This window comes from Melitaea cinxia, chromosome 9 (assembly GCF_905220565.1).
Source record: "Melitaea cinxia chromosome 9, ilMelCinx1.1, whole genome shotgun sequence".
Classification (NCBI taxonomy): Eukaryota; Metazoa; Arthropoda; class Insecta; order Lepidoptera; family Nymphalidae; genus Melitaea; species Melitaea cinxia.
Window position 1 is genome coordinate 7,150,078 of NC_059402.1, and position 26,504 is coordinate 7,176,581.

General features: G+C 32.6%; 4 protein-coding genes across 4 annotated transcripts in view; 2 read left to right on the top strand and 2 right to left on the bottom strand.

Annotated features, from left to right (window-relative positions):
- Window positions 1-2,542, top strand: part of LOC123656122 (G protein-coupled receptor kinase 1) — a 54,700-nt gene extending 52,158 nt beyond the window's left edge. Inside the window, exons 15-16 of the mRNA XM_045591832.1 lie at window positions 1,743-1,987; window positions 2,348-2,542. Coding sequence (XP_045447788.1) covers window positions 1,743-1,987; window positions 2,348-2,542 — 440 coding nt within the window. The remainder of the gene's footprint in view (window positions 1-1,742; window positions 1,988-2,347) is intronic.
- A 3,700-nt stretch (window positions 2,543-6,242) lies between these two features.
- On the top strand, window positions 6,243-11,252 carry LOC123656604 (lysophospholipid acyltransferase 7-like; the record flags this gene model as incomplete). The annotated part of the gene is made up of 7 exons (XM_045592273.1): window positions 6,243-6,451; window positions 7,722-7,993; window positions 8,341-8,492; window positions 9,345-9,559; window positions 9,855-10,040; window positions 10,117-10,249; window positions 11,016-11,252. Coding segments are annotated over 7 exons (1,359 nt in total), but the record flags the coding sequence as incomplete, so codon positions are not given.
- Window positions 11,253-12,666: 1,414 nt separating this feature from the next.
- LOC123656435 (pyridoxal kinase) lies at window positions 12,667-17,821 on the bottom strand. The gene is made up of 5 exons (XM_045592121.1): window positions 17,729-17,821; window positions 16,869-17,115; window positions 14,473-14,739; window positions 13,033-13,212; window positions 12,667-12,806 (listed from the first exon to the last, which is right to left on the bottom strand). Exons 1-5 carry the CDS (start codon window positions 17,819-17,821, stop codon window positions 12,691-12,693), a joined length of 903 nt encoding a protein of 300 aa, XP_045448077.1. The 3' UTR covers window positions 12,667-12,690.
- A 3,627-nt stretch (window positions 17,822-21,448) lies between these two features.
- On the bottom strand, window positions 21,449-22,939 carry LOC123656314 (biogenesis of lysosome-related organelles complex 1 subunit 1). Its single transcript, XM_045592017.1, has 3 exons — window positions 22,734-22,939; window positions 22,250-22,322; window positions 21,449-21,974 (listed from the first exon to the last, which is right to left on the bottom strand). The coding sequence occupies exons 1-3, from the start codon at window positions 22,792-22,794 to the stop codon at window positions 21,725-21,727; spliced, it is 384 nt and encodes a 127-aa protein (XP_045447973.1). The 5' UTR covers window positions 22,795-22,939; the 3' UTR covers window positions 21,449-21,724.
- Window positions 22,940-26,504: the final 3,565 nt, after the last annotated feature.

The following is a 26,504-nucleotide window of genomic DNA, read 5'->3' on the forward strand; positions in this document are numbered from 1 at the left end:
CATACTGCTGTTAAAGTCATAACTTATAGTCCGGTCAAATTAGACCAAAAAATAAGAGTAAAGTTACCTAAATTCCCACCAAGCTGAAAATCGGTAAGATTGTTTGAAATATCATTAAAAACAAAATTTAAAAGTTCCCCATCTTTCCCCTGTAAGCAAAATTTTTTTATTCAAGGTCAAAGGTAAAAAAAAATTAGTTTTTCGCGATTTTCAGCAAAACGGTAAGTTTTATCATAAAAATATTTCAAACAAAAATTGTAGATCATAAAATTATCTACAAAAAATTAATTAAGACTTTTTTTTCTACGAGCCACCGTTTTTGAGATATAATGATTCAAAAAGTTGTAAAAGTTGTAATCGTCATAATATGCATGAGTACGCCACGTATATATACATCTCTATAGTTGTAATATATGTTAAAATATTTTTCTATCGGTTATAAGTATAAGTTTTTGAGTAAGTTATAACTATAAGAATATCAGGTAAAAATGAAGCCCAGTCCCTTAATTTATATTTATATATCCATTGAAACCTTGAGAAAACATCTGTCCCCTGTTCAAACAACCTCAGTTGCTGCTCATCAACATCTTTTTAGGGTATATTACCAGGTTCAAGTGTGGCTTGGTTATCAGCTAGACCCTACAGACTGGGGTTGGAAGTTGGTTAACAATTTATTAGAACCAGTGCACACTTTACTTCCACCTGCGCCGGAAAAACTGCTGAACTCGATTTTTTGCAACTGCAAAAAGGGATGCAGTGCTAAATGTGGTTGCAAAAAAGTCGGACTGTTCTGTTCTCCGGCATGTACACATTGTCAAGGCCGGTTGTGCAAAACGAAACGTTGTGCAACGAGGCAACATGCGATACATCCCTATTAACGCAGTTTACATGCACTCAGGATGAAGATGAAGAAGAACAAGAACAAGAAAAACAAGAACAAGACGAACAAGAACAAGAAGATCAAGAAGAAGAACAAGAAGAAGATTTTCAAAGTTACGACTCGGACGATTAAATTTCACAACTTTTTTTAACTTAAATTGCTTTTATCTTTTCAATCTCTGCTAATATCCATTATTTTTCAATAGTTTTAAATTAAACAGGATCAAAGCTGACCCGTGGAATAGGCCTACTGGGGAAACCACAAAAAAACGCGCTAAGTACACTACCTCATAGGTGGCGAGGAAACGTGTACATATTATGACGATTACAACTTTTACAACTTTTTGAATCGTTATATCTCAAAAACGGTGGCTCGTAGAAAAAAAGGTATTAATTAATTTTTTGTAGATAATTTTATAATCTACAATTTTTGTTTGAAATATTTTTATGATAAAACTTACTGTTTTGCTGAAAATCGCGAAAAACTCATTTTTTTACCTTTGACCTTGAATAAAAAATTTTCCTTACAGAGGAAAGATGGGGAACTTTCAAATTTTGTTTTTAATGATATTTTAAACAATCTTACCGATTTTCAGCTTGGTGGGAATTTAGGTAACTTCGAATGTCTAAATTGACCGGACTATTATGTGCAGGATAAAATTTTCCGCAACCGGTCAATCAGACCATAAAAGTAGGTAATAGTTTTAGTTGTAAAATGTCACACCCAGACAACTGAAAACTGAAAAAGTTTTGGATACATTCAGTTTAAATTCATCCTGACAATCTATTTTTTTTTTTATATATTTTTTAATAAGTTCAATATAATGTAAAACCTATGTTACAATTATTTTTGTTTATTTCAGAATCTGATTGTATTCTGCATGGCTATATTAAGAAGCTCGGTGGTCCGTTTGCTAGCGCTTGGCAAACTCGTTACGCGAAACTTTACCCGAATCGCCTGGAACTTCATCTCGAAAATAGCACCAAACCTGAGATGATCCTTCTCGACACAGTCGAGGAAGTTTCCTCTGACTTGATTTCCGTTAAAGGCGAGCAGTGTATCGTTTTGAGGACTAGGAGTGATAATAAAATTATTCTCACAAACACTGTAAGTTCATAATAAATACCTTAATAATTACTTATAATCTTCTGGCATCTATAATTGACAGTCTTATTTGATGTGTCCTATCTGTTAAGTCCTTGCCGTTATATGAAATTGGTGTTTAGACAAACTGGCTGCTTTGACCTAAAGTTCTGGTTTCATTTTAAAATTCAAATGTAAGCGGGTACTTTTCGTATTAGTCTAAAAACGTTAGTACACATCAAGTTCACACAATATAATTATGAACAATCGTCCTAAAAATAGGGCTCGAGTAATATTTCTTTAGGTTTGGTTTCGTGTTTTGAAATTTTATATAATCTTATCAAAGATGATAAGATTCATGCAAGTTTTCTATATTTATTTCAGGATGAAATCGGACTAAAAGAGTGGGCGATATCGCTGCGATCGGCCCACAAATGCTCCCAGGAGTTACTGGCGTCGATGGCTAAAAAGGCGGGGAAGATCTACGGCACGGACGGCGCGAAGGAGTCGCTGGCGCTGGCGCGGCCGCCGCCCGCCGCGTCGCCGGCGCTGGCGCGCGCGCCCAACGGCGGCAACTAGCACGAGCCGCCCGCGCCCGCCCGCGGCGCGAAGATGTTCCGCCGCTCCAAGAGCGCCGCGCAGCTCATCAAGTGAGCTGGCCGGAACATGGCTCCCAGCCCGTTTGCAATAACCTATCTACTCAACGTTTCGCTTACTGATACATTTTTGATATATGTCAAAATCGCTCGTATCGAAAATCGCCGATAGATAGGATATTAAAAATGATCGATAGTGTAGTATATCGTGTGACCAGTGAGCGAACGCGCCGGAACGTACGCGTCGCCGATGCGTGTGCGTCGTAGTGTAGTGTTTCGCGGTTAAGTGACGCGTCGACGTGTCGCGGACTCCAGAGTGGTGTGATCGTTAGTGTAGTTCGATAATAATCGTTGGAAGATTAACCGTTCAGGTATTCTGATTTAATAGTTTTATGATATGATGCTACTAGGCGATCGGGCGTATGGAATCGGGCATATGCGCATTCATAAACGGTTTACCGATGGCCGCTGAGTGGCGATAGCGCCTTGCTCGACGCCGTCGCTCGTTAGTAAGGACTATAGTGACTATTAGGACTGCCAATTATTACTAAATAAATGCTATTCGCATTTTTTATTGTGTACGAATTACTGAGATAGGGGCGTTCAATAAAATGTATAAATAATATTCCTTTACAGTGACTTTATCAGAGATAAATTTTGTAATTGTTTGCACGGATTAAATTTTGTAATTATTAATGTAACATTCTGGATGTTGTATTTAACTATGTAAAAATAATTAATAACATATAAATCTAGTAGATATAGAAATTACTTATATGTCTGTGTTTGTGCAATAGATGATAATACTAAAAATACAATTTGACTAATTGACAATGGTTAATAATAAAAATTAGAGTGTCTTGACATTTCAATTTGAATGTGTATATCGATAGATGCTTCAAATTAATCAATTTATATTGTAATTAGAGAATCTAGCACTTCAGTTACATTCTGTCTATTGCACAATATGTATAAAATATAACTTATATTTACGTTATCTCTGCTGGCTCTCTTGTGCAATTTGATTAAGTTTATATTGCATGTTGTATTGTTAAAACAATTTCGCAGTTATTTAATACAAGGTACTTAAATTTATATTTGTTTCATATCTATTGTTGCATATGCAATAAGTTTGTTATTTATTCGAATAGAAAAGATATATATATATATATATATATATATATATAAATATGTCTAAAAAAATCTCCTTTCATATGAAATATAGAGGCAATAATTTTCTAATTACCTTAGGTGTGGTAATAACAATAGTTGTGAAGGAAATAATTATAGAGAATTTTAATGATATTCCATGTTTAAGAATTTTATCTTAATTATGTTCTTCACGTGATGTTGAAGTGGCTTTTACAGTGACATTTGTATGTTTTATAACAATGTAATTTATTTAAATGAAATTTTATGTCTGATACAGATTTAATTGTTTGTGTCTCCTACCATATCACAATTTTCAGTGCATAAATCGGGATTAAAATGTAATGGTTTTAGATGTCTAAAGAATTTATCCCAATTAAATTAACTATTTATTATTTTCCAGAGCTACCCTAAACTGGTGGCTAACATATAACACTAATGACTCTTTAATATATAAGGCGATAAATTAAATAGTATTTCTTGGATGTTAATTATTATCGGATGCAAGTATGCGGACACCTCTGTATGTTACGTACAGAGGTGACAGGGTGTGATGTTAATTTGAATTAATAGTTATTATGTGTAACACTGTAGTATAAAACGATGCAATAAAACTTTAACTGTACATAATATACTATTAAATGTGTAATGTAAGGAAAACGTAAAAATCCTATTAGCTAGTATAGTAGAAACTTATTGTTATGCCGATAGATATTTTTTCTGCCTGTCTATTAGCAACTCATTAGATGTGGAACTTGGTGTTTTTATCAATTCAGATTTATTTTGCATCCTTTTAAAACTATATACACTGAACCTCCTAGATAGTTCAAAAACATATATGCATTTGAAGCTAGTTTTAAATGTTATTATAATTTTCGCTAGAGATATAATAAAAGGTTTAAGGTGGAATAATTTAAATGTACAACATATATTGTTTTTTAATTAAATTATGCTTAATAAGTTTAACTAATATTATGCTATGTATATAATTATATTAATCATTTGCAGTCATGTTTGTGTTCATGTTGTCAAATCTATTAAACATTAAATTAAAAATAATTATACAGTTATTAAATAACAGTTAACATCTTCAATATAATATAATAAAATATTATATCATGTTCAGTTGAAATATAATTATGATTGTTTGATATAAAAGCCTGGTAATTAAGATGTTCAAGTTTTATTTGATAGAACAACAGTGTGATCATATTTAATTATGGTTCGTACAATTTAGATAAGATACATACTGATACAGTTAATGTATCTATAAATAATATTATTTATTCTTTAAAATAAGATTTTATATTTTATTAGACTTTATATATTTTATTTTATAACTCGGCTCTTATACTAGATAGTGTATGGATTAGATGCTAGTCAATTGAATTTACACAACTTGATGATTGAATAAATTAATTTTGAAAATGTAATAGATATTTACAGCTTAAACAGTATTATAGGTTTAGGTTGCGTAATGAAATCATTCTGTTTAATGTGATAAATATTGTTTTAAAACATATTCACACGTAGGAGGCTTTAGTGTTCGTCTGTGACTAAATTTTATTTATTTTCGTCACGTCTCTTAAGTTTACCACATCTTGGACAGTTTTAAAACAAAGAAACGTCAATATTAATCAGTCAAAGCATAAATAAATCATAGACTATGGATTTTTGTATTCTCAACATTCCGTTTTGCCAAATTAGTATTAAATAATGTAAAACGCATTTAAGATATTTCTAATATTTTTATTTGCTTTGCACTAGTTTGCACAGCATGTGTCGATATTTAAATTTTATTTGGTGATGTAGATGATTATAGAACAACACACAGCTAGATCTGTATCAGACAATGTGTTTTCGTACATACCTCTTTTAGAAAATATTTTTATTGTGAACCTACATTATGTGTAGTAAATTGTTTATTTAATCATAATGTCTTTTATTGGTCGAGGTTCCTGTTCTTATTTAAAACCATAATAGTAATTAAATTTTACAAATAAAATAAATATGAAAGAGTGATTTGCTAGATGACTGTAGTCTATTTGGATTAAGTAAATAGTTATCGTGTCACTCATCTTTGTCACGCCCTCTGACTAATTAGATCAAAGTCAATAAGAATGCTGGGTTTATATCTTAGAGCTTCTAGTCACGCCTCCTGACAGATAAAACCGTAGTAAATTAGAACGTAGTCTGAAGAGCTTCAGCTGGTCAATATAAACCTTAGACAAAGAATATAAGCTGAGTGACGAGAATGACTCACTAATTTCTCAGCGTGAATAGACTATACATCAAACTGTGACTTCCGTAGAAAATTAGACAACAAAAATATATCAAAGAGAAATATTAAAACTTTTTGCTCCGCAATTTTATACGTTATCTTAAAGACATACTTCAAATTTTCGTCAATAATGCTTAACACCATTCAACGTACATTGCATTAAATTAATATATATATTTAGATCAGAGTTACAGTTATGGAAGACAAAATTCAAATAACATTTATCGATCTGTGATTTCCAAATCAAAATTTAATAATGCCGGACATTATCTACTACTTATCTTTACTAGTGTGCACGTCACTTGGTAGTTACTATAAGAAAATAACTGATATGGACATGAAAAGAAATTATGGTACTGGTTTAGGGTTATTATTAGTTTGCTTAATTTGTGGTCACTATATGTACCATTCTGCTCTAATGGTTTGGGGAAATATCGTTATCATCAAATGCTGTGATCGACGGTAAGTTAATATTTTATATTTTTGATCAGTTTCGCTTGAGTAGGTATGCTTTTAGGATCCAGGCTTCAGCCTGTTATGTCCCACGGCTGCGCATAGGACTCTTTCGCCATGTAGGAGAAGGATCAGAGCTTAATCCACCACGTTGCTCCAATGCGGGTTGGTGAATCATAATTAACATAATATCAGGTCATAGCCAGAATCTTAGATATACCGTTCTTAAAATGCTCTAAAACACAATTTAGATTATAAAAAATGTATAATAGTACAAGTTTTTTTTTTTTACAATGGATTAGCATTTGAAATTTAGACAACTATAATAACTGTGACTGCTCGTAAATAAAAAAAAAACAACTTCAATAATTACATCGACCAGTGTTAAAACGTAGGTAGACGAACAAATAGTTAATTAAACACCAATTATTTTAGATAACTCAAAAAGAACTTTCGCAAATTTAAAAAAGCCACATGATAAGCAGTAGCCTCCGATTAAAAAAATAATAATCAAAATCGGTCCACCTAGTAAAAAGTTATGAGGTATAAATACACCGTAGGTTGACGAATAATTGTTAATATGTTTATTGTTATAATAATGTTTGCTAGCAAAAGAAAAAACTGACTTCAATTTCTTCGATAAGTAAATACAAGTTACAACATAGACTAATAAAATTAACAAAGGCAATAGTCGCCACTACGATTTTCGAAGGTTCCCCTCGACTTCTCTGGGATGCCATCATCAGATCCTGGTTTCCTAATCATGGTACCATCGTTGGAATTGAATCATCAGAAACAATTCACAAACGACGAAGTTATCCGCGAATACATACACATAAAAAAATATTCGGTCGAATTGAGAACTTCTTTTTTGAAGTCGATTAAAAAATAGTCAAGTAAATACGCACTATTACAGATATATAGATGATAAAAAATAATAATCAGATCTCGATTAAATTTAAATGAAATTTTATAACAACCACCATGACACCTTTCAATTGAAAAAAGAATAATCGAAATTGGTCCACCTAGTAGGTACAAAGTTAGGAAGAAACACATAAAAAATACAGTCGAATTGATAACCTCCTACTTTTTTGAAGTCGGTTAAGAAACGATCGCCGTTCTGCTTAGATGAGTTTATGGGGAAATATATGTTATAGGCTGTTGATCATTTATCATTATATAGCATTTTATCTACCTTATCAATATTCCTTACTGCATACTACTTACTACATCTTCTGGCTATAAAATATATAAGTTAAAATTATTCATATTCTAGGTATTTACACCAAATTAGTTTGGCATTTACATGGATGTACTTAATATATCTTCATATAAACGTCACGAACATTTATGTAATATGGTTGCATCAAACGTTGGCATTGAAACTAGTCGGCTTATCTTTTGAAATGAATGCAGTCCAAATAAAAACTGATGCAAAAGGGATTAGCGTGTCGAAAATGAATATTGGAGATATTGACAATGTTCCACCTGAGCCAACTGCTGCTGATATTATTGCGTATTCCTATCATTATGTTGGGCTTCACAGAGGTAAGTGAAAATTACACGATCACGATCACGATTCAGACAGGTTAATCCAATACGCTGCTCCTCTACGGGTTGGCGGATATGTTCCTTATTAGTAGTAATGATCACTATTAAGTATTTATGATGACAACCGGAACCGACGGTTTAACGTGCTCTCCGAGGCATGGTGAGGAAACCCACAAGGACAGACATCCATACCGAAAAAAAATATTTGTACAAATTCTACTACGGCGACTACACGCATCACTACACTAGCGCGATTGATATGTGAAAAATAAAAAGCTGCTTTTTACAGAGAAAAACATGTTATAGAATATTGTTATTTTTTGAATATTTGTGTTCTTTTGCAGGTCCTTATTATAGATGGAAAATTTTTTATGATCATTTCAATGTGCCTTTCGGAATTTTGGGTGATTGCAGGATAATAACTGAACAAAAATTGAAAAAGGCTATTTTATGTGGGCTCGTGTATTTAATATTACATTCAAAGTATTCTCCTGAGGTACCTATATTTAAAACAGATGAACGTATAATTATTATTGTTTTAATTATGACAGATGTTTTAATTTAATTTGATTTGAGGTAGGGCACAGCAGAATAAATAGTGCCCACAATCTGGTGCAGCCAGTTTGGAGAAATATCTACCTTTTCAGATAGCAAAATAACGTTTTAGGATAGTCCGTATGAGCTCAAATTTATGATTTGAACTTCAGATCCTACGACTGAATGACGTTTTACGTTACGTTAGATAGGTAGATCTCATCAAAAAGAGCTCTCAAAGAGCTCATTTTTCTGAAATTGCAGACATCACATAAAGAGCTCTTTTAACTGAGTAAATAAAAAAGCGGTCAACAAATGATATTTTATTCGTTTAGACGTCAAAACATTTACTTCCCATTTATGAGTTCATTAAGAACTCTGAATTCTGAGCTCAAAAAATGAGCTACTTAAGACGTCGTGTTAGAACTTCTATAGAGGTATTTTAAAAGACTTCATACTGAAATCTTTCTGAGTTGGATGCTGACTGGGTTACAAAAGATCACAGCTAAATTAAACTGCTCTCAAATGTTGTCTTACCAGGGTGAGTAAGGTGGCCAGAAATCATGGGGGTTGATAGGCGATTGCGATACTTAGACTTAGTCGTACAAAAAAATATTTTCTTAACATTTTTATAATAAACTGCCCACACTCAACGATCACGAAAGGGAGAAACGCTTCGTAAAAAAAATCACTTACCAACATCAATTAATTTTTTTTTGTTCTAAACAAAAATTTACTATGAGCAGACATGGAGCCCACTCACTCTAACTCTAGTAACTTGGGGTCAAAAATAGTAAGAATGTTAAATTTTTAGTTATATGAAGAAGACGTATTCTACAATACTTATGGAGCAGACTTTCGCTACTTGTACAATGTACCACAGTTGATTATGTACGTTCTCCACTACCAAGCAGTCATGATGATGTGCACGAGTGTCTTTACCGAGGCTGGTTTTGGAGTTTATCCGGCTAAATGTCAACCAATACCAGGATTCGGACCATCAGCTCACTTTAGTTTTGTTACATTAGCGTAAGAACACAATTTTTATACATACGTACATACCCATCCATTTTTCCAAAATCAACTTCTTTTTCTTAACACTCTTCTCTATTATTTGTTATCAAATCTTAGATTTAATGGATAGATCCTTAAATTTTAACTTCCCGGTCATGATTATGTGATAGATTTTTGTAGTAATTTCTGCAGGTACCCATAAGTTAAGCGGGTAGCGACGGATGTGTAGTGTTTTCAGGCGTACAGTATAATACAAATGGAATTTATTTTGCTTTTTTGTTTGTTTCAATTTTTGCTCTTATAATATCAGGACTACTTCCACTGACATAGCATTGAATGAGGAATACAATTTCTCAATGCTTAAATGTTTCAATAACGAAGGATTACTGATTGGACCTAAGATGAAGGATACAATGCGAAGTTGGGACATGCCCACACGATATTGGTTCTGGGCGTATGTACAGAAAGCTTTTATAAAATCAAATAAAGAAGTTAGGTAACATATTATATTTTTTTTGCATATTTAATGTCTTTGATTTTCTTACCATGAATAGTTTAATTGACTGTTGTAGGAGTGCTTTTTCTCTTTTGGCTTGGACTGTATGGTCAGGTCCGACTTTGCCTCATTTTATAGTTGGTACTACTTTGTGGGTTTATGTTCATCTCGAAGCAGAGTACAGTGTTCTATATGACACATCCGGAGCTGTAAGTAGAACGACATTCCAGTTTTTCATCTCTTAATAGATATTTGAAACTATGCTTTTACTTTTTTTATTCTATTCAAAAGTTTTTAACCGACTTCCAAAAAAGGAGGAGGTTCTCAATTCGACTGTATTTTTTTTTTATGTATGTTACATCAGAACTTTTGACTAGGTAAACCGATTTCGATAAATTTTGTTTTAATCGAAAGGTGATGTGTGCCAATTGGTCCCATTTAAATTTATTTGAGATCTAACAACAACTTTTCGAGTTGTATCTAATAATGCGTTTTTACTTGACGCTTTTTTCGTCGACCTACGTTGTATTATACCGCATAACTTTCTACTGGATGTACCGATTTTGATAATTCTTTTTTTGTTAGAAAGGGGATAATTCTAGTTTGGTACCATGATAAGGAAACCAGGATCTGATGATGGGATCCCAGAGAAATCGAGGGAAACTCTTGAAAATCCGCAATAACTTTTTACTGGGTGTACCGATTTTGATAATTTTTAATTTAATCGAAAGCTGATGTGTGGCATGTAGTCACATACAAATTTTATTGAGATCTGATAACTACTTTTTGAGTAATCCTTGATAACGCGTAGTTACTTGACTATTTTTTCGTCGATCTACGTTGTATTACTCGTCGATGTAATTGAAGTCGGTTTTTTTTCGTTTGCGAGCAAACACAATTATTAAGTTGTTACTTTGGTTCAATGATAATTAATATATAATATGACTGTTATTATTTACTTTTATTTCATTTTAGCTTAAGCTTCCATGGGACATAGGATTTTCAATTATGCGCCTCTTTTGCCTACTTTATCTCACACCTTGCTTCGTCATCACAAACACCGAAATCGTATTGAGGTACTATAATTCAATTTTCTGGGTTTTTCATTTGGTACTTCTCGTCTTGATGATATATTCAGTAATAATTTATAAAACCAAACGAGGTTAATGATTAATAAATTGTATTGTTTTTGTTTAAAATAAAACAAGTGTATGTATAGATTATATTTTTATTTCGATCCTAAAATCAAGTTGACAATAAAAATTTGATACTAATTAAAATGTCAATATTAAAAACATATTTTGTAAATTATGCAACATTAAAATTATCACAGACAAATCCTTAGTAGTATTGGAAGAATCTTCTTGGTCTATTAGAACTTAACAATTAAAACAATATAAAAATATATTTGTAGTAATATATTAAGTTAGTAAAATATTGGAACTCATTTATAATACATTAAGTGCTATTTCATATTTTTAATTAAACATTTTGCGTTTTTCAAAGTAGTTTTATATAGTATATTTCTATACTGTGTTGCATATAATAACTGTAGCATTAATAGCACTGTATTCTTTATATCATACGATTAAGATCAACACCAAAAGCCAAGGGTTATGGGTGCTTAAGCTTACGACAGTCTCAATTTTTTGTAATTATTTGCTAATTTGCAAAAATCAGCATTCCCAATTTATATTATAGCATCTACATAAAACATTATATGATAACAGGTATATTAACATATATTAAATATTTATTAAGCTGTTTGAAAAACACATATATTGGCAACAATTTTCTGCACAAGTTTTTAGAGTCTATACCTATAAGTTATGTGATATGCCAATTCAAATGAACAATAGACAAAATTTGGTCTAAATTACCATCAATAATAGGATGAACATATTTGAAAAGTCCTCATAATTATGGATAGTGAAAAGTGTGTGTACTTATGTACGCACGCAAAAAGTTAATACTTCATTGGCTAGCTAATTTCAGAGTGTCGGTTTGTTGTGACGGTGTGCGCGCGCATCGTGACAATTTATTCTCATCATCTTTCCCTAATGCACCAAAAGAAGCATAACTTTAAAAATATGTGAACATAATAAGAATGCCAAGCCATTTCTTACGGATTTCTTGTTAATTATTTGTGTGTAAATATTGCAGAACACACACTAACAGTTTTTGTATTCTACTAATGTGTAATGTAATCGCCTAATCATCTATCTTTTTCTTTTCGAAATTTTGTTAAATGTATTTTATAATATATTTATGCATATTATTTGCCTCAATAAAAAAATAATTATACTTCATACCCCTAAAAGGTAATATTCAATAAAAAACATTTTTTGTATTCTTATATCTACTCTATAAATTTCATGTTGTATTGTATCGCACTATTGTCTTTTGTTCCTAAAATTTTAGCCTTAAAAATCTATTCTAAAAAATTAATAAAATTTGCTACAATAAAAACAAGTTTTTGTTCCCTATAGAGCTAAAACAATAATTTTAATGTCCCTATGTCCTATTAGGCAACATTTACAACAATGTAAAATATAATTCACGCTATATTTTAATACATTAAATATAAAAGAATAACAGATTCATGAAAGATAAAACAAATTAACAATGCGCTTATAAAATAGGTTTATTTTCAAAGCCTTACTTCTTTACATTTTATAATTATCTGTGGATCTTCTATGGTTGCTTTATTTGGAATTAATTTCAATTCCAAGAGCGCTGGTGACATAATTCCCGTTGGTTGTATAGCTGTAAAAAAATAATAATATTTTATGGTGAGCTAGCTGTCGCCCCCGGCTTTGCTCGGGTAAGCTATTGAAGTTAGATCCGCCCATTAAGAATGATTGCACTGATATGATAAAAAGCCCTCAGCGGAAGATGATAAGGAGCTTTTTAACCCACATACTAAGGAATAAAAACCAATCTCAACACAAAAAGTTAAAAATAAAAATTGTATATTATAAGAAATGAATACCTCTCGCTTTTTCGTAAGTATCCCTCACAATGTGTTGCAGTGTAGCTATAGTTTTTTCAAGGGTGAGTTTTAAGTTGTTCTTTGTTTTGTAAGACCAAGCCAAAAACAAGGACGCAAATAAATCTCCCGTACCGATGAACGTTGCATCGATTTTTGGTATTAAGATTTGATAACAAGATGCTAAAAACAAAAGGGCAAAAATAATATTATATCATCATCATCATCATCATTCCAGCCTATTGCAGTCCACTGCTGGACATAGGCCTCCACAAGTTTGCGCCAAAAATGCGCGAACGCATGTGTTTTACCCATAGTCACCACGCTGGGCAGGCGGGTTGGTGACCGCCGGGGTGGGTTTCTCGCACCGAAGACGCTACTGCCCGTCTTCGGCCTGTGTGTTTGAAAGCCAGCAGTTGGATGGTTATCCCGCTATCGGTCGGCTTCTTAAGTTCCAAGGTGGTAGTGGAACCTTGTTATCCCTTAGTCGCCTCTTACGACACCCACGGGATGAGAGGGGGTGGCTATATTCTTTGGTGCCGTAGCCACACAGCATATAATAATATATATTTTAAATATGTTCTTAACTAAACATAGCCACTTTTTCACCTCTACTACATTACATATAAAATAATATATACTATCTATTTATATATGTATGTATATATGTGTGTATATGTATATATATATATATGTATATATTATTGTATTATTAGATTGTAGGATCTACTTTGTTTTTTTTTTTTTTTTTTTAATTTTCTGTTTTGCCTTTTGATAACCCTACTCTTTTTATTTTAAAATCTCCTCTACCCCAAGGTTGTCTGGAAGAAATCGCTTACCTAGCGATAAGACCGCCTTTGTGCATAATATTCTTTTGCAAATTTTATTTTTTAAAGATGTACGTTATGTTGGCTTGTAATATGCACAATAAAGTATATTTCTTCTTCTTCTTCTATTATAAAGAGGAATTATGGATATTTATGTCATATCTAAAAACATTTTTAATAATCGCGCTTTCTAGCAAAACAATAACTTTCCGAATCAACATTGTAAAATCTGAGATATAAAATAAAAATACACTTATATACACTTATTATATTATTTGTTAACATCCAGACAGTGACAATATTACCTTAGTCCTTAACTAACTTCTTAGTTTTTATTGTTTTGTGTTTCTTATCTTAAAATCAACAACAATCATCTAACAATGATAACTCTAGTAGTCTAGTTATATAAATTTTAATAAAACAAATTACGTTTTTATGATATTTGAACAAATAAAATACTGTTTTAAAAAATATACAAAAATATTATACATATAAAAGGTTGATGCCAAGGGTGGACTTGTCCACCGTTTTGAGAAAATTATTGTGAAGTGTGATAAATAGTACAAGTAGTACTAAAGTTTTACAAGAGGTTGCAATTTTAATCATTTAAAATTACCTTTATTACTGGCAATGCTGATCATACTTTTTTCGTCACCTAGAATTGTACTGGAGAGTACAACAGTTTTTGCCCCCTTATTATGTAATGCATCGATGACCTTGAGAGCTCCAGCAAGGTCTTTCATTTCTAAACCAGTTATCCATTGAGCCTCAAACTGATTAGGGGTTATGATATCAGCCAAAGGTATAACAATGTCTCTGTAAATAGGTAGAATTGCTTCTGGCACATACATTTCACCATTATCACCCATTACTGGATCACATACTGTAAATAAAATTCATAAAGTAACTCTTTGTCTTTTTAATTTAAGCAACCAAATGTTATTTGATGAATTTATTAATTCAAAAACTAGGCTACCTTTTCTCACAAAATTAAAACTTGAAGAGAATGAAATGTTTAAAATTTTATATAAGGAAATATAATCATGTCGTATATTATCATAACATAGTAAAATAAGAGATCATTTGATGATAATTACTCTACTCAGATTAAGTCGCGAGTACAAGCTAGACTGTATTATTATCTCTAGTGCAGGTACAATTCAATGTCATGTAAATACTATAAATCTAATTATAATCCATTGCTAAATAAAAATCATTACTTGTAAAATATACAACCATGTAAAATAAATAATGAAATAAGATACATGTTTTTCGAAAATTTTGTAGAAAATTATGCTAATAACTAAATATCAATATAATCCAATAAATAATAATAAATAAATATCCAATTATCAATATTTGTAATATTAAACCTTTGACTATACAAGTAATATCAAGAATTAAAAATAATTTAAAAACTTAATCAGTAACTTTTACAGCCCTGTTTTAAGATATGAGAACATTTATAATTCAAAACCTCATTTAAATTGAATAATACAATGATGACATTATTTGTTCATCTATAATCATACAAGCATAGTAATTCCATTATGTTTATTACATTGAGTTAAGTTTAAATTATCTGATAAGGTTATGAACACATGGTAAAACAAAATACGAGATAATATGATATAATGTTTTAAGAAAACTAGAAAATGTTATAATTATTTTTATTTGAATGTATTGTTTTGACGACCGCTCTGTCCTAAGGAAAAATCCCTTAAAACCTCATAAAGCATGGACAAATGCAGACCAAATTCTCATAGATCTCATAACTCTGTATAAGAATTTGGTCTGCATTTGTCCATGTTTTATGAGGTTATATGAGATGTTTTCCATAGGGTGGCATAATTGTGCGTGTGCCGTTCGGTGGTGTCTAAACACTGATAGTTGCGGGTTAGATTTCCGCTCGTAGTGGATATTTGTTTTAATACAAATATTTATTTCCAGTCTGGTTGTGAGTCCTTGCGGGTCTCCCCCACCGTGCCTCGGAGAGATTATCATGTACACCTGATAGCGATCGTAGGGAATATAACCGCCAACTCATAGTGGAGCAGCGTGGTGGATTAAGCTCTGATTCTTCTCCTATAGAGGGAAAGAGGGCTATATACGCCATTTTCAGCGTGAAATTATGGAGGCCTATGTCCAGCAGTGGACTACGATATTACTGTGACATTTAGTATATATATATATATATATACTAGCTGACCCGGACACGCGTTGCTGTGGCTAAAGTTTTTGTTATATTACATTATAGTAAACAATCTAAGAGGAACAAATTTACACTTCAGTCTAAGTAACACGTGGCCGGCTATGCTAACACCAAAAATTTAAAAAGTGGAAATAATTGAATTATACGGTATTTCGTTCACTACAAAATAAATTTAATTAATTTTATAGCGTCAACAATACGTGGTAATTATGCTGTTAAAATGTAGCTTATATGACATGTTCGTAGATTTACCATAGCAGCGCCATCTATTGATTACTTACTCAACCCAGTCGAAAGGTATCGACATCTGTTAGAATCATTTGGAGTTAACAGATAATTGTGACTGTCAAATAATAACAGACAAATAATTAGCAATAAATTAAAATTGCGACTATAATTTGAGATTTAAACTATCCTATCTCTCAAGTTGGATCGAACTGCACATGGTGTGCGAATTTTATTATAATCGGTTAAGTGGTTTAGGAGTCCATTGAGGACAAACATTGTGACACGAGATTTATATATATTAAGATATAACTATTTCATACTTCTAATAATTTTCAGGCAAATTTACATTTGTTGACAAATAGTCCCAAAATAAAAATCTTCAGTATATTATATTAATATCAAGAACAATTACAATGTATACTTACGACAAACAGTTTAATCAAAAATCTGAAATCGACTATTAATATTTTGACACAACAAATTATACTAAATGTACGGTACGGTAGCCTCACATATAAAACATTAAGCAACAAATATACAAACAAAAATAAGAAACCTAAATAACTGCTCACCATATATTAAGTTTGGGTTTTTCTCACGTAGTTTTTTAATGATTTGTGTAATTTTTTTCAAGGAATCCGGTGACATTGAATATCCAGTCAGAAAATGCGTATAATAATCAACACCATTCAATTGCAGGCCTTCAAAAATAGTATCCATTTCTTCAATCTTAAGTATCGTTCCTTTATGTCTGTGCGGATAGGCTCCATGTGTTGAAAACTGCACTGTATTTATAGCATCAACTTCAAAACCTAAAAGCTATGTAACAAAACACTATTCAGTATATTTGAGTATAAATTTAATATACTTTTGTCATTATAATTTTTGAAAAAAAAAATATTAAATATTAATAACAAAATAGGTTACGGTCCAAAAATTTTTATTTCCTATTACAATTAAATTTATCTGAATTTTAAACATTTGAAATGTAATATAACCTAAAAATAATCTACATTATTATTAGTTTTATTATTAGCTTTTAAGTATCAAATATTTAAAGTAAAAGTAATTAATATTGTTAACTTTATAATTACAATGTACCAGTAAATTGAAAATGTTCACAAAAGTAGGTCTGAGAAAATAAAATTTAAATTATTGGCAATCAATTATAATTGACAATATTTGAATTAAGAGTGCACTTAAATGTAGTTTTTTTTTTACTATTTTTACACTGTGCATTTGTAAATATTTTAAAACACTATTCAGTAATCTGATACGCAAATGAATGTTTTAAATAAAAAGTTTTTAAGAAATTAGAATTAAAAACACGTATAATAAGACAGGTTTCAGCTACTGGTCATAATGGTCATTGAACTAACCAAAAAATAAAAAGTAACAGATCAATTCAAATACAAAGGTAATTTATACTTACTTGAAGAGGAAAAACTGCACTTTTGTTACCAACGTAACCATGAACAACATGGCTTTGAATTGAGAGTACTCTAGGAGTAGAATCTAAGAACATTTTAATAATAACTTAATTTTACTAAGTTTTTATAAAAATATAACTATATTTATAGTTTAATTTCTTGTCTTTATCTTCTACTAATAAACAGTAAGCTTAGAATGGTATTGCTAAAACTTACGGAATATTTTACAACTGATTGTAAAACGATTAAGCATCTATATAAATAACAAAATCTGACTGAAAAGTGGAAGTATATCTATTATCTATGGTGGAAGTGAAAACGGCAACTTGCTAACTTCAGAGATAAATTAGACAAAGACCAGTGTAACCTGGCGATCTGAAATCGATTAATCGAAGAATCGATTCTTCGGATAAAATCGATCCAATTTCAAGTCAATATGTTGTACTCAAAGAGCAACACGGAGGGGAGTAGCCATGTACAGGCGTTCCCCTCTGTCAAGGTATAAGGCCAAATGGCCATATGCATACAATAAAACTAATTGTAGCCGCACTGGTCACTAGACTAAATCTAGTTGCACGATTGAATCAACGTCCTTCAAAAAATGCCAAATTGTTCTGTTTTATGCTGCAAAAAAAGATCTGCCACGTCAAATTTACTAAAACATGGCGTTACCTTTCATACGTAACAATTTTTTAACATTATTACTTGTATACTTCTTTTAAACCTTTTTTAAACTTAAAAATTACAAATATTATCGGTCGTGTTGAGTCGATTTGTTTACCAACACCGGCCGCTTGCCCTCATACAATATGCGGATCGGTCGAGCGACTGATCGGAGTCTATTTCCGAGAAGTCACTGTCGCCGAGCGATAGTGTTGTTACCGGTTTGTTTGTAAATGGTTATCGATAAAAACGGCAAAGGCAAAAGAGGAGATAGACATTTTTGAGATTTTGATTTATTTAAAATATTATATTGTAGCTTTTTCTAATAAACATAGTTGTATAATAAAATTTCATTAAATTAAATATAATACAGTACTCACGAGTATTAACACATTTTACTAGAATTCCTTAATGTGAACTTCGACCATAATGTTTTATATATAAATATTGGCGGGTTTTCTAAAAATCCAAATTAAAGGGATACATGGAAGAAAAATTGTAATAACAGATTAACCTGGACGCCCAAAAATAGTGTAATTTATTCAGATCATATCAATACCACTAACTTTCAAGTGTTGGCGAACAATAGAAGGATTAGTCCAGGGCACCAAACCAACACTAACGCTACACTGTTTTTGTCCCGTAAGTTTTTTTTTTGTCTTATGTACAAGGTAATCAAGATATGGTTCACCTTAGTCATAGTAGTGAAATGAAGCTTAGATTTATCAACTTTGAAAATTAACAATGTCCATCCTTTCAGAGTCATCAACAAATCATTTAATCTAGCAAATAACAAGCTATCATCTTATGATGCTATTAATGCTACGCTCCCTATTCCCGATTCGTTGACATCACCGTGTACATCATCAACTCCTCAAAATGTATGTTAACTTTAAATCGTTTATTGTAGACTGGCATTGTTTGGCACAACAACGTTACACCAAACGTATTGTGACATAATTATAATAGTTAGACATATGCTGTCGCGATACTTTTTAACCGACTTCCAAAAAGGAAGGAGGTTCTCAATTCGACTGTATTTTTTTATGTATGTTACTTCAGAACTCTTGACTGGGTGGACCGATTTTGATGATTTTTAATTTAATAGAAAGCTGATGTTTATCATGTGGTCGCGTTCAAATTTCATCGAGATCTGATAACAACTTTTTGAGTAACCTTTGATAACGCGTACCTATATATTACGTATATTGTATTACTTGTCGATGTAATTGAAGTCAGTTTTTTTTTTCGTTTGCGAGCAAATACAATTATTTATTGTAGATAATGATGTGTTCTACAAAGTCTTACTAGATTATATATTTCTATTATCATTAGTTTTTGCAGCGCACGCAATGTAAGGAATTTTTTAGGTTATTTTTTTATCCCTTGAGTTACATTATTGGAGTTTTAGTAAGGATCCCTAATATTTTTGAAAATATAGTATAACCTAAGTCGCTCAAGGATAGTGTAGCTACCCAACGGTGAAATAACTTTTTGAATCGGCCCAGTAGTTTCGGCCTATTCAATGCTAACAAACAAACAATCAAATCTTTACTCTTTATAATCGTTTATTTTACATGAAGATGTTTGTTTTGTAGTATATAATAAATAAAGTCTATTTTTATAATAACATCTTCCCTTTGTATCACATTAAAAACCTTATTTCCCTAACCGAGTACTTGAATTTATCGATAATGCATATCGACAGTTGTTACAACCACGGCTGTAAGCAACTTGTCAGTGTAGTTGCGGCGTGTCATTAAACTGTAATGACACAGAATGTATCTATGTGTGTGTGAAAAATGTAAGTGTGATTTTAATTTAGTATGTGTGAGTTTCGTAGTGATAGACGATTATTTTTGTGTGGGAATCAGATAAAGTGTGCATGTGTGTAATTTCCCCCCGCAAAAAATGACAGACAATTTTGTATCGGTAACAAACGCAATGGCTACTCCCCTCCGTGTTGCTCTATGGTTTGATTCGATGCACCGTTACTATAAATCGAGTGTTTCTAATACATCGATGTATATTGTCTACTCCTACTAGTGCAGTAGTGCACGGTTTTCTACGCAGGTCTTGCAACAACAGTAATGGGGGGGGGGGGGTATTTCGGCATAATGGTTGTGCTTTTCTTTTCAATTTATGTCCACCAGAGGCATGACGATACATAGGTGTGCTGTGCGACGAAGACAGAAATAGCATTCTGTCTCTTTTTATATCACATTGTATCACGGTCTTATAAAGAAGTCGTGGGTCGTGCAACTACAGTAGTGGGACCGTGGGGGGTACGTCGACTTAATAGTTTACGGCCGCCAGAGGCATGACGATTGATGGGCGTGCTGTTCACCGAAGACAGAACTCTTTTTCTATAACACATAACGCATTTGTATTTTAAAATATAACCAACTAGCTGAGCCCTCAAACGTTGTTTTGCCATATGTTATCAACCCCTCTTAATCACCCCTTAATTTTAACAACTATTTTCTTCGTAGTAGTACTTAATTGGCAAAACTATTTTCTTAGTAGGTTTTTTTTTACAGCTTACAGGCGTAGCGTACAGGGCACGGGAATGGGTTTGACGCATGACGTTCAAAGGCGCTTTCTTCTTTCTTTTGTCTTCTTAATTCTATGTAATTTTGACGAAATCGCCCGTGTAGTTCGGCAGGCCGTGTTACTATTGGCTTTGTTAGAAGCTATTTACATTAATCAAAATGAATAAATAATGCTCCCTGCCGACTGTAAATATTGAAGACGCGCGACAGAAGGCAGCGGGTTCATCAGCGACGGTGCGAGCTTTGCCCCCCGTCGCCCGCGGCTCTAGGCTGTGGCCCGTAGGCTGCCATTTATACGACTAATTAAAACTTATTAAAAATAAGACAGTTACCATTACTGGGCATCAACTTGTTAATTAACAAAGTCAATATTTCAATTAACAGGTTAACTTTTATAATTTTTAACTGACTTGTTAACTTTAATCTATAATGATTTATTAATTATTGGTACTGGCATTGATATTGAGCGTTCTGCAACAGCTATTCTTTGTAAATAAAAGCATAAAGTCCTTGTTAACTATTTATTCTAATTTATAGTTGGATAGAAACTAAACATTAAAAGCATTTTAAATAATAAATAAATTCTATATTGCCTGAATGATTATCGTTATTATGTAATTTATTAATTCATATGAGTTATAAAAATACTTGACATTGCTATGTAAGAAAGTAACTTTTTATTACTAGTGAAAAAACTGATATAAGCAAAAAAGTATAATATTTACTAACTTAAAAATATTATTTATTTTCTGATAATATTTACGTAATTTTAATTTGATATGATTATTGACTAGAGCTTGGTTTCTCTTGGGTCGTTTGATAAGCTCTTTCCAATGTGTCAGTAATTATTTTCATATCATTTTCAATGCTCCGAGCCCAATTCTCAACATCACCTATTTCTTTTAGGGCACTGCTGAAATTTTCAACTAATGCTAGCCATTGTTGTGTCTGTTTAGCAAAGTTAATAGCACCTTGATGCAATAATTTTGCTTCAGCGTCTAGTTTCTTTTGATTCAAATAGGCTTGTGCTACTCTGTAAAAAAAATTAAAGTCTTAATTTACTACAATAATTTTTATATTAGTACCTATTTTGATCAAACACTATTTGCATTAAAAAAAAAAACTATTGTTTAATAAATTTTTAATAATTTTTTTTTGTGATGTAGCATTAAACCTACTATGTTAAATATTAGTTAAACACATAAAAAAATAATTGTGAAAAAATTGTGTTTTTGTCCACTACTGATGAATATTCTTGTAATACAACTAAGCCATTTTTAATTTTTTTTTAGTTTAAGTTATACTTACCCTACATTCAAGTGGTCGACAAGTGCTTGAGTTAAATCGTTTGCAGCTGCGATACATTCCTTGCGTTTTTGCTCTAGAAACAAGTAATTAATTAAAGCAAACAAGCGTACGGCTCACCTGATGGTAAAAGATTACCATAGCTTATAGACGCCTGCAACACCAGAAGCATCGCAACCGTGTTGCCAACCCTATCCCAATCCCCCCTAGGAGCTCTGGTCACCTTACTCACAAACAGGAACACAATACTGCTTGAAAACGGTATTATTTAGCTGTGGTCTTCTGTAAGGTCGAGGCCCCAGTCGGGCTGCTCCACATTTTGAGCAGGGAATTCCTGCTGTGCCCTACCTCAGTTACCTCTAGTCCTAAGTCCTCTAATTGTACTACTTTTGTTTGTATCTTTTAATGGTGTGCAATAAATATTATTATTATTATTATTAAAGTAGGTTTTACCAATATTTGCATATGGAAAACTTTAAATTTGTACCTTGCACTATTCTCTTAGCTGCTTGTTTAGTTTGGTGTTCTTTTATTAAGGAAGACAGCATTTTAGGTAAAAATCAAAACTATTATAAAAGTTATATATGGTATTTATTATTTGGAATGCAATATCGACTGTTCTTTTGAATTGAATAAAATAACTTTCGTATATTTACGTAGAGTCAACAACACAGAGTATAGTAATACTTACAGAAAGTCAACAAACATATCTCTGTCAAATGTCAAATATTGACTGTCACGTTGACAGATGTTATTAACGTGTTATCCATTTTACGGTAATAAATTGTAAAAATGAATTATCAAATTATTTTTCAGGTTTTCAACACATGAAAAGTTTACAATTATTATTTGTACCACTACTTGTTTCTGTAAGTTTTAAACAAGGCTTCCCATTCTTTTATGATCGAAACATCTGCAGTTTGCAATATTAGGTGTTAGACATTTTATAATTTTGAAAATACCGATAATGTAAATTTTTATCTTATGATTTTAAGATCAAGTAATTTTTTTTGAGAAAAAAAAAAGATTGTGATTTTTAAAATTTTATTTAATTTTGAGTTTTCGATAACTCGGTACAGGTTTATTAAGTTATTGGCCTATATCAAACATGGAAAATATTTCGTGTTCGGTGTCACATTTTATAATTCACACATAACGTGAACAGCATTTTGTTTTTGACTCAAAACGAGACAAGGTTTTTTTTCTCTCAACTGTAGTAAAAAATACAGTCAAAATAAGCTGGTGCTTGTCATTATGTTAATTTTAATTTGATTGGAATCAGATGAGTACTTTTGGAATTATCCTTAATAATTCGTTTTTCTTTGATTATTTTTTTACTTACGAAGGTTACGTTGTATTATTAGTTAATGTCGATGACGTCGTATTTTCGGTCGGACGGAACATTTATTACTATTACAGTGTGTTAGAGGGCGAGAGCAAACGGTTCTGCCATCCGTTGTTTTGAGCTTCGCAAGAAGGCTTCTCCCCAATGGTCTTTGGAAAACTTTTTACCCTCTATTCTGCTTTAAAAGAGTTGTAATATTTCTCGTATTAGAGCAGCGGAGGTTTCTGCGTACAAGTTTTAGTATCCTCTTGGAAAGAGCCTTCTGTTCCGGCGAAGCTGATTGAATAGTCTCGCGCCTACGCCGCATCAGATGCAAGACTTCGGGAAAAATTTTGGACAGTTTCGTTGATTTTAAATTTAAAATAATAATTAAATTGTATTTATAAGCAAAGTGATCAGTTTTTAGTATTTTTACTTAGTAGTATTTTATTTTAATTATTTCTCTTTTATTCTTTGATTTCTTTTGTTTTAATCTTTTATCGTAGTTAATTTAATTGTATAAAAAAATAATTTTGTTCGCTCACAAATGAAAAAAACTGACTTCAATTTCATCGGCGAGTTAATACAACGTAGATCGACGAAAAAATAGTCAAGTAACTACGCGTTATCAAAGATTACTCAAAAAGTAGTTATCAGATCTCGATAAAATTTATATGTGACCACATGATAAACATCAGCTTTCAGTTAAATTAAAAATTATCAAAATCGGTACACCCAGTAAAAAGTTATTGTAGATTTTTGAGAGTTTCCCTCAGAGAGTTGTTCTTGAAAAAAGAGTTAACCAAAAAGAACCGAGCCGACTCGAATAAGTTGACGAACATCAGTAAGTCAATCAATTCAGCTTATTGGAGTCCACTGCTGGACATAGGCCTCCCCAAGTTCGCGCCAGATATCCCAGTTTTCTGCAATTCTCATCCAGCCTACACCGGCAATCTTAAGTAGATCGTCAGTCCAACGGGCCGGAGGACATCCCACACTTCGTTTGCCAAGATGCGGTCACATCTCCACCCGTCTGCTTCAACGGCCATTGGTCTTGCGGCACTGCTGCTGGCTATGTTGGTTACTTTCGTTCTCTCGCGGATAGTTTCACTTCTAATCCTATTTTTGAGAGAACCCCCAAGCATAGCCCGTTCCATTGCACGTTGAGCGACTTTAAAATTGTGAACTAGTCCCTTCGTCAGTGTCTACGTCTCGGCTCGTTATGTTAACACAGGCAGGATGCATTGCTCGAAGACTTTTGTCTTCAAGCATTGCGGAATCTTCGAAGTAAAGACTCGACGAAGCCTGCCAAACGCCGCCCAGCCCAACCGAATGACGATGATGTACATCTGTACCTGCAGTTCCTGCGCCCCAATCCTTGTGGTCCGATTTTCAATTCGTCGCGGTCTTGTACCACTTTAGTTTTGAAGTCTCCCATAACAACGTTGTAGAATGCCGAAGTAGTTCCATTTATGGCTTTTAATATACCCTCATACAAGTTCGACCGCATCATCAACGTGTGCCGAGGTCGACGCATATACCTGTATCACTTGTGAGTTCTACAATGTTCCTAGTGAGAGTCTTGTGGACCAGAAAACCAACGCCACCTTGGGAAAGCTTTGACCTTCACGGAAGTAGAACAAGTGTCCGGAGTCGGATCATTGTGTCCTCGCCCTCTTTTCGGACTTCAGACAACCCGGCCAGTATGGTCCACTTAATGTAACTCAGTTCTACTTCAAGTTCGGTGAGGTGATGGTCTAGCCATAGATTGCGTCCATTGGTAACCATAACCTGGTGATTCCTAGTACCCTTCGCCATACCATTAACGCGACCGTTGCCGTGGCTGGGATTATTGGGACTGGTGTGAACTAAGAGCCTAAACTTCTGCCGCGAACTCATCAGGGTTTTGCCTATAGTCATCACGCTGGGCAGGCGGTTTGATAACCGCAGGGCTGGCTTTATCGCACCGAAGACACTGCTGCCCGTCTTCAGTCTGTGTATTTAAAAATACAGCTGTAGAGAGGTTAACCCACCATCGGTCGACTTCAATAGTTCCAAGGTGGTAGTGGAAAGTTGTTATCGCTTAGTAGCCTCTAACGACTCCCACGGGAAGAGAAGGGCGGCTAAATTCTAGACTACACAGCATATATATAAATTTATTTTATATTTTGCTCCTTAGTATAAAATTTTATTTATCCTTTAGCCTTCTACTTAATTTTTTTTATAAAATTAACCCAACCAATCAAAACAAAATAAATACAGCGCTTTTAGTACACTTGTATAAGAGATTTAGTCAGATGGACTTGATCGCGAAAATTTGGACAGTATTATTGGTGCGTAATTAACAAAGACGCCATATCCTACAAGCTTAAGCTATGAACAGTCTATTCATTGTTTTTAACTATATTTTAAATGGTACCCACTTGGTCACAGGCTTTTTAGATTTGGCTGCGATCGAATGTTAGGTTGTAGGAACATTAGGACTAAAGCCGCCACTGCTAGCGTATTAGTCAGTTGCTGGTTTAACTGGAATAGACCGTCATTATTTTTGCTACGGAACAAACGTTAATAACGTAAGTGGTAACGTCAAAATAATATATATTTATGCACTACTAGGCTAATTTTAAGTTACAAAGTATTTTTAAATATTTAATAAAGTTATAATTATTTTTAATATCGGTATTATCCTTAAGACCAAACTTCGCATAACTCAATTTCAGCTAATACATTTGTTTGATTAAAAGCATTGTCAGTGCACTACAATAGGTATTAACAACTTTCAGTAAGTAGGAACGTGATTAAACTGCATTAATTATATCAGCTAATGGAAGAGGTTGGTATTGATTTTCGCTTACCGTTTACCAGTTCCAGCTGCGACATCAAAAATGATCATTTAAAAAAAGGTCTTTATCACGCAAGTAATAAAAAATGAAA

Excerpts from the sequence above, each read along its gene's own strand:
- LOC123656435 (XM_045592121.1), bottom strand. The coding sequence starts at position 17,821 with ATGTTCTTAGATTCTACTCCTAGAGTACTCTCAATTCAAAGCCATGTT. Across the intron at positions 17,116-17,728 it reads GTGCAGTTTTTCCTCTTCAA|CTTTTAGGTTTTGAAGTTGA; the intron begins GTAAGTATAAAT and ends TTTGTTACATAG. Across the intron at positions 14,740-16,868 it reads AAACCCAAACTTAATATATG|TATGTGATCCAGTAATGGGT; the intron begins GTGAGCAGTTAT and ends TTTTATTTACAG.
- LOC123656314 (XM_045592017.1), bottom strand. The coding sequence starts at position 22,794 with ATGCTGTCTTCCTTAATAAAAGAACACCAAACTAAACAAGCAGCTAAG. Across the intron at positions 22,323-22,733 it reads AGCTAAGAGAATAGTGCAAG|AGCAAAAACGCAAGGAATGT; the intron begins GTACAAATTTAA and ends ACTTGTTTCTAG. Across the intron at positions 21,975-22,249 it reads GTCGACCACTTGAATGTAGG|AGTAGCACAAGCCTATTTGA; the intron begins GTAAGTATAACT and ends TTTTTTTTACAG.